General features: G+C 40.8%; 1 protein-coding gene across 1 annotated transcript; it reads right to left on the reverse strand.

Moving 5' to 3' along the window:
* Positions 1–2886: 2886 nt before the first annotated feature.
* Positions 2887–5497, reverse strand: LOC107474410 (uncharacterized). Its single transcript, XM_016094035.1, has 3 exons — positions 4967–5497; positions 4824–4916; positions 2887–3120 (listed from the first exon to the last, which is right to left on the reverse strand). The coding sequence occupies exons 1-3, from the start codon at positions 5495–5497 to the stop codon at positions 2887–2889; spliced, it is 858 nt and encodes a 285-aa protein (XP_015949521.1).
* Between the last annotated feature and the right edge of the window lie 2477 nt (positions 5498–7974).

Below are 7974 nucleotides of genomic sequence, written 5' to 3' on the forward strand. Positions count from 1 at the left end.
GTGACAGGGTGCGTTGAACATTTTCACTGAGAGGATGAGAGGTAGCCACTGACAACGGTGAAACCCTTGCTTAAGCTTGCCATGGAAAGGAGTAAGAAGGATTGGATGAAGGCAGTAGGAAAGCAGAGAGACAGAAGGGACAACATCTTCATACGCTTATCTGAAGTTCCTACCAATGAATTACATAAGTATCTCTATCTTTATCTTTATGTTTTATGCGTTTACCACCATACCCATTTGAGTCTGCCTGACTAAGATTTACAAGGTGACCATAGCTTGCTTCATACCAACAATCTCTGTGGGATCGACCCTTACTCGCGTAAGGTTTATTACTTGGACGACCCAGTACACTTGCTGGTTAGTTGTGCGAAGTTGTGTTTATGCCATGGTATTGAACACCATGTTTTTGGATTCATTACCGGGGATTATTTGAGTTGTGAAAAGTATTGATCACAATTTCGCATACCAAGAGCTCTCATCAAACCTCCTTGAAATCCCACCCAAGCTTGTATTCTCCAAGGCTTTTGAGGCTCCAAAACTTTTGGACCAAGATCTTATTGTGAATTTCCTTCATTCCATCTAGGTAACAAGCAATTGAAATTTTCAATTCCTATGGCACAATAGCACAAAACTCACAATGCAATGGGTGAGAATTCATAGGATAAAAAGAAAACAAAAACCAAAGATAATAAGAACAAATAAAATGAACTCCCAAGAGTAGCAAAAACAAGCAAACAATCAAAGAAAGCTATTTACACATGCACATATAAACATATTCCCAATCAAAAACAACTATTCACATATTTACATATTTACAATAGCCAATAATAAACACTATTGCAACTCCCCGGCAACGGCGCAAAATTTGACAAGAGAACTATTGCATAGTTTGAAATCAATCAAAACAAGGATCAATTCGTTGGTAGCATAGTCCAAACCAACAATGAATTCTCAAGATCAAATAATAACGTCACAATACAAAATAACCGGGAGTAATTAGCTCCTGGGTCGTCTTCCCTTGAAGTTGCAATTAAAGTACTCTATTATTGGCTATGAGAAAATGGGGGTTGGATGATAGTGATTGGCAAGAAATTTAAAAGGCAAAAAGGTAACTTAACATGCAAGAAATTAAATGAAGGCAAGTAAAGGCAATGAAAATAGAATTCAAATACTAAAAGAGCTCTTGGTGAGGATTGGGTAATTAGGGCTTGCTATCCTAGTAGTGGCCCACAAACATGGTAATTGTGTGTGAATTAATCTGAATTAGTCAACCCTACATCGAGGATTAGTCAAAAGGGCATAATTAACCTCAATCCACAAATCAGAGCCAACTCACTAATTAACTTAGTGAAAGGCTAGCGTTAGTGGAAACCAAGTTAATTAACAATCCTCACACAATGTGGAATGGACATCCACCACTCAAATTCACCCAAACCATTCAATTTTTCAACCAAGAGTGAGAAAAACTATGTAAAAACCTAACCAAGCATTTTATCAAACACTTGGTGGGTATGAAAAGAAAGCATGGTAAATGATAAGAAATAATAAATGCTACAACTACCAAGTAAGGGAAATAAAGATAGCAACTTAATAAGGCACTAAATTGACATGAAACATAAAATTGCATTAAATGTAAATCAGAATGACAAGAGTGTTCATAAACATAAAAGGCAACTAAAGTGAGAAAGTAGCAAGATAAACAAGGAAAATTACGACAATAAAACAAGGAAAGGTAGAAGAGACTATATGAAAACAAGAATTAAAAAGGGAAATTACAAGTAAAGTAAACTAAGAACCCTATATCTAGAGAGAGGGGGGAGCTTCTCTCTCTAGAAAACAACCTACATAATGCTAAACTAACCCTAATTTCTCCCCCCTTTTCACATGGAGTGAGGCCTTCTCTAATATAGGAAGAATTAGCTTCAAAAAGTCCAAAAACTGGGCTCTAGAGGCCTAGAAATCGCCCCAACGATTTTCATTAAATGAGTCACGCGCTGAGACCTGTGCGTACGCACAGGTGTGTGCGTACGCATACATGCTGATTTTCCTCTTGTGCGTATGCACCGGTAGTTGTGCACACGCACATTCCAATGTGTGCTTCTCCTTTGTTCTCTTCATGTTTTCTCCCTTTGTACATGCTTCCTTCCACTTTTGCCTTGCCAAACTTGCCTCTAGGACCTAAAATCACTCATCAAACATGTCATGGCATCGAATGGCATAAAAGTGGGATTAAAATCACTAACAAAATAGCATATTTTCACAATTAGACACAATTTAGAGAGAAAACACAAAAGCATGCTATTTTCATGAATAAATGTGGGTTTATATAATGAGATCCACTCAAATTAAACCCAAATATATCGTCAAATATGGATTCATCAATGCTCTATCTTCGTCTTCTGACACTTCAAACACTTGGATGCCACTGTAGCTACGTCACCTTTCATCCCAGGACACCAGAACATCTTCTTTAAGTTACAATACATCTTCGTGCTTCCGGGACGAACAGAAAATCCACTGTAGTGAGCCCCCAACAACAAGTCTTGCCTTAAGCTTTCGACATTCTATTTGCCAACTCTCCCCCTATCTCTCCACAATCTTTCACCATCCTTAGCGAATTCTTCACGCCTCTTATCACCAACTAGTTGCAACAATTTCTGAAGCTTCCGCTCCTCTTGCTGAGCCCTCTGAATCTCCATCTTAAACGTGCTTGAAATCTACAACTGGTTCAAACAAGCTCCTTCGGCCACCCCACCATTGTCCAACTTAAGATCCACATACTTATCCACTAACTCCTCTTCCTCGATTCTCACCCAAGCAATTGTTAAAGATTTTCGACCCGAAGCACCTGTGACCACTTTTGCCTTTCCAGGGTTATAACTCAGTTCAAAATCTTAATCCTTTAGCAACTCCATCTGTCTTCTCCAACGCATTTTTAAGCTCTTTCCGATCAAAGACATACTTGAGACTCTTATGATTAGAAAAGACGCTAAACCTCACTCCGCACAGGTGGTGCCTCCAAATTTCCGGTGCAAACACAATTGCCGCTAATTCCAGATCATGAGTTGAATAGTTCACCTCATGCGGTCCCAGCTGACACAATGCATAAGCCACCACACTCTGGTGTTGCATCAACACACAACTTACACTCTTCAGAGAAGCATCATAGTATACTTTGAATGGTTCATGCGATTCCAACAAGATTAAAATAGGTGCTAAAGTTAACTTCTGCTTCAAAATATGAAAACTCTCTGCACACTCCGACATCCAAACAAAGGCGCTCCCTTTCTTGTCAACCTAGCCATCGGTAATGCAATCCGGGCAAATCCTTCAATGAATCTCTGGTAATATCCGGCTAAACCCAAGAAGCTTCTGACTTCCGTCATTGTTTGTTGATCTTTTCCATCCCATTACCATTTCTACCTTATAAGGATCTACGGCTATTTCTCCCTTGCTCACCACATGACCTAAGAGCTTCACTTCTTCCTTCCAGAACTCATACTTTGACAACTTGGCATACAACTTCCACTGCGTCACTCTGATTATCGTCACTAGGAATCCAAAAATCCTTTCTTTTAAACCAAAATACCGATTTTTGTAATACTTTTCAAAACCTTTAAAACAAGTTTATTCTAAAAGAGTTCATTGTTAAAGCTCTTTCAAAGGAGTAAAAAATCATTTACTAGTAAGTCAATCACTTGAAATCACAGTTTTCTTAAATAAAACCTTTCAGTTGGAATTCTTTTCGATAAGATAATTTGGAAACCAAATTCACAATTGAACATAATCAAAGAACTCACTTTCCCTTTTTAAACAATATCTTCCAAACCAAGAATTTTCGACGTCGTTTTAAAACCAAAGACTGCTTTTGTAACATTTTGCAAAGCTGTGAAAACAAGTTCAATCTAAACCAGTTCATTATAAAAGTTTTTTTAAAAGGCTCAAAAATTCATTTATTCTTAAATCAAAACCTTTCACTTTGAATCCCTTTTGGATAAGATAAATTTGCAAACCAAAACCACAAGTTATTAAAATCACACAACCCACCTTCCTTTTTAAATCGTATCATTTGATCAAAAGCTCAAATCCTAGTTTTAAAACCAAATCATTTAAACCTAAGCTCCAAACTAGATTTGAAAACCACTCTAAATCTTAAAACGACAAAAATCATAGTTAAAAATCACAAGGATGTTAGTCGGTATTTCCATTGCCACTAGTGCTGAACCACACCCATCGCCCATACAGGGAACCGCCAAGACTTCTAGTCATACTTGGTAACCGTTCCGACATGCCAACTCGGATCGTTCGTTATCACAAGTCCGAAATCCTCGGCTACCGCCGCTAGAATTCTCCTTTACCCATGGTTTACTTTTAACAAAACTCTAAGCTCTTGAAATTCTAATGATGACTTTACAAAATATAGAACCAAACTAACCTCAGGTCCAGACAATATAAGACTCAAAGCATACGCTTACCTCTCGTCGGAGGATCCGACCCCATCGCCTCACGTGCCTCCAAAATAAATACACAGCCTGGTTGCTGACTTTTACCCACACCTCGGTTCCTCCTCTACGACAGTCCTTAGCAAGGTGCCCTGGTAATCCACAAGTGTAGCATCGACCATCTCCCTTTGCCTTGTGGAACTGAGCATTGTTGTTCTTTCTGAAATCCCCTTGACCTCGCAGATGTTGAGGAGTGTGTTCATTTCTTTTAAAGTTTTATCCCCTTGGTCCAAGGTGATCGTCACGCTCCCTACTAGTATTTCCTCCAGAAGTCCCCTTTGACAAGGCTACCATTTTTGCGTATTCTTCAACCACTCTTACCTTGTTCACCAAATCAGAGAAAATATGAATCTCTATAGGAGCCATAGCAGTCATGATGTCGTACTTCAAACCCTTTGATACGTGATACACTACCTATAAAAACACTTCCAACTTTCATAGGTTTCTGGGGCACCCTGACATGCCCTAGAGAACCTACAAAGTTCCTCAAATTTGCTGGTATAATCTGCCACAGACAAAAAACCTTGCTTCAGCTGCATCAGTTCGATCTCCTTCGCTTCCCTTGCAGACTCAGGGAAGTACTTCTTGTAGAAGGCCGTTTGAAATACATCCCAAGGAACATCTTCATTCTGGAGCCGTTGCAAGCGGCATTCTGCCGGCCACCAATGCTGGGCCTCTTCCCGAAGTTGGTAAGCAGCAAACTCTATGTATTGGTTACGCAGAACATGTTGCACTTGCAGTGCGCGTTCTATAGCTTTGAACCAATTATCTGCTTTCATGGGATTAGTTGAACCTCGAAAAATCAGAGGATGAACCTTGAGAATGGTCGCCAAGGTCATCGGAGCACCTCCCGTGTTATCTCCATTTCCTTCCGCATTCTCATTCGCATTTCCTTCACTATTTCCGTTCCGATTTCTGGCCAGTTGGCTTAACCTCTGTAAAGCTTGCAGAATCGCAGTAGCGGTAGTCCCCATGATGTTTGCAAGATTCGCCATTTTCGCCATGAACTTGGCATGGTTATCGGCCGGTCGTTCATTCCTATTCTCTCCTCATGAACACGTACGACCTCGTTTGCGAGTGGCCATTAGGTGACCAGTCTCAATATCAAAGGTCTAGTGCTTCAATCATCCCAAAAAGGCACTCACAAACAAGTATGCTATGAAATATCAAGTAGATAACCTAAATAACATGAAAGAAAAATGACCCAGAGTATGCAATGAAGCACAATTGGTCTATCCCTCAGGCTTACGAGGACGCACCCCAATTACCCTAAGCTTTACCTCTAGCCGTAAGCCAAAGGTTAATCAGAGGTTATGATAATTCTAAGGCTTATACATATTTATATATAGAAAGAAATAATATAATCTAGAAGTCTGATGAAGAAGTAAGCAAAAAAATAGAATTTCAGAAGCGCGAAACATTCACACGAAACCAACGTACAAGATACAATATATAGGTGCAAGAGAAAAGAATAAATGTAAAGATATAGTAATATAAACATATGGAACTAGCCGTAACTTACGGATTTTAAGCTGACTAGTTACAATTAGAGTTATACAGAGTTTTAGAATTAAAACAGCTTATACATCCTACCTCTCAAGTAAGTCTTTAAGGCCATAAGGATAAATATACAAAAAGATGTGAGAGTAACTATAACAAAGTAATGTAAACTAAACCAAAGAGGAACCATAGTCTGTTCTGTCACCATATCCGCAATCTCACCGAAGAAGATTACGACCTGCATCTGAAAAACAACAACAAAGTATGGGATGAGAACCGGAGGTTCTCAGTATGGTAACAGTGCCCAATGATGTAAAATGTAAGGCCCCAGGACGCCGAAGGCAATCCTAAAACTTCACATCGCATACGGGTACCTCCCAGGAGAGCGCTGGTACCTCCCAGGAGAGCGCTGGTACCTCCCAGGAGAGCGCTGGAGGGAGCGCTGGTACTTCACATCTTATGAACGCTGGAGTGAGCGCTGGATTAAGCGCTGGTACCTCCCAGGAGAGCGCTGGGAACTTTTCTTCTTGTGCGTACGCACGCTAGCCTGTGCGTGCGCACACTCTGCTAAATCTCCTCTTGTGCATGTGCTCACCACGTTGTGCGTACACACAGGCCTCAGAATTTCATTGCTCCAGTGTCGAAGGCACTCGCTTGTGAGCTTTGGAGTGAGCGCTGATGCGAGCGCTGGCACTTTCCAGGAGAGCGCTATGCTCTTTTGTGAGTGCCTTTAGAGAGCGCTGCCTTTGATTTGCTTGTGACAGGGTGTCATGGCCCATGTCAAGTGTGATGAGTGTTTGGGGCAAGTGTGGCGCTCCCTTAGAGAGTGCTGGTGTGAGCGCTGGAGGGAGCGCTCAGTGTGTAAGTGTGTGTGTGTTGATGTGGCGCTCCCCTAGTGAGCGCTGGTGTGAGCACTGGAGGGAGTGCCCAATGTGTGAGTGTGTGTGCGTAAGTGTGTAGCGCTCCCCTAGAGAGCATTGGTGGGAGTGCTAAAGGGAGTGCTGAAAGAGACCGAGTCATTCAACATAGAAGTCATAGTTCATGCATTAAAGAAAATATAAACTAAAAACAAAATAATGAAAGTAAGTAAACTATCTACAATATTCACATATTCACATAACCAATTTCAAAGAACACGTTGCAACCATTCCTTGGCAACGGCGCCAAAAATTTGATGGTAGGATTATGGTCGGTCTAGAATTTTCATCAATAGAAAAAAATCATTGTCATAGTATAGTCCTAGAGCAACATATAATCCTATCGATCAAATTTTGAGTTGGTTGTCACAAAGTCAACCCCAATAAAAAGTAACCGAGGGTATTATTCTTGGGTCATCCTCAAGAGAATGGGCAAACATGTGCATCAATATTGGTTAGAATTCCAGGGTTGGGAGTCATGAACAAGAATTTAAACCATTGGGACCACCCTTTCCTAAACATAAGGGAGTGGAACTTGCAAGATCATTGGGACTATCATCCATCATTTCATTCAAGTGGGTAAATCTCTTATCCCTAAGTGTTACTTTCCCACTTGAATATGGTTTGCTTGAGACGGATGGGCAATGGTGCACGAAATTGCAATCACACTTTTGCAATTCCGCACAACTAACCAGCAAGTGCACTGGGTCGTCCAAGTAATACCTTACGTGAGTAAGGGTCGATCCCACGGAGATTGTCGGCTTGAAGCAAGCTATGGTTATCTTGTAAATCTTAGTCAGGATATCAATAATTATCAGGGTTGATTGTGAAAAGTAAAAGAACATGAAATAAGTACTTGTTTTGCAGTAATGGAGAACAGGTTGAGGTTTTGGAGATGCTCGGTCTTCTGAATCTCTGCTTTCCTACTGTCTTCTTCTTCAAGCACGCAAGGCTCCTTCCATGGCAAGCTGTATGCAAGGGTTTCACCGTTGTCAGTGGCTACCTCCCATCCTCTCAGTGGAAATGTTCAACGCACCCTGTCACGGCACGGCTAT

Source organism: Arachis duranensis, chromosome 2 (assembly GCF_000817695.3).
Source record: "Arachis duranensis cultivar V14167 chromosome 2, aradu.V14167.gnm2.J7QH, whole genome shotgun sequence".
NCBI classification, from domain to species: Eukaryota; Viridiplantae; Streptophyta; class Magnoliopsida; order Fabales; family Fabaceae; genus Arachis; species Arachis duranensis.

Excerpts from the sequence above, each read along its gene's own strand:
- LOC107474410 (XM_016094035.1), bottom strand. The coding sequence starts at position 5,497 with ATGGCGAATCTTGCAAACATCATGGGGACTACCGCTACTGCGATTCTG. Across the intron at positions 4,917-4,966 it reads AACTTTGTAGGTTCTCTAGG|GTAGTGTATCACGTATCAAA; the intron begins GCATGTCAGGGT and ends GTGTTTTTATAG. Across the intron at positions 3,121-4,823 it reads TCTCTGATTTGGTGAACAAG|AGTGTGGTGGCTTATGCATT; the intron begins GTAAGAGTGGTT and ends ATGCAACACCAG.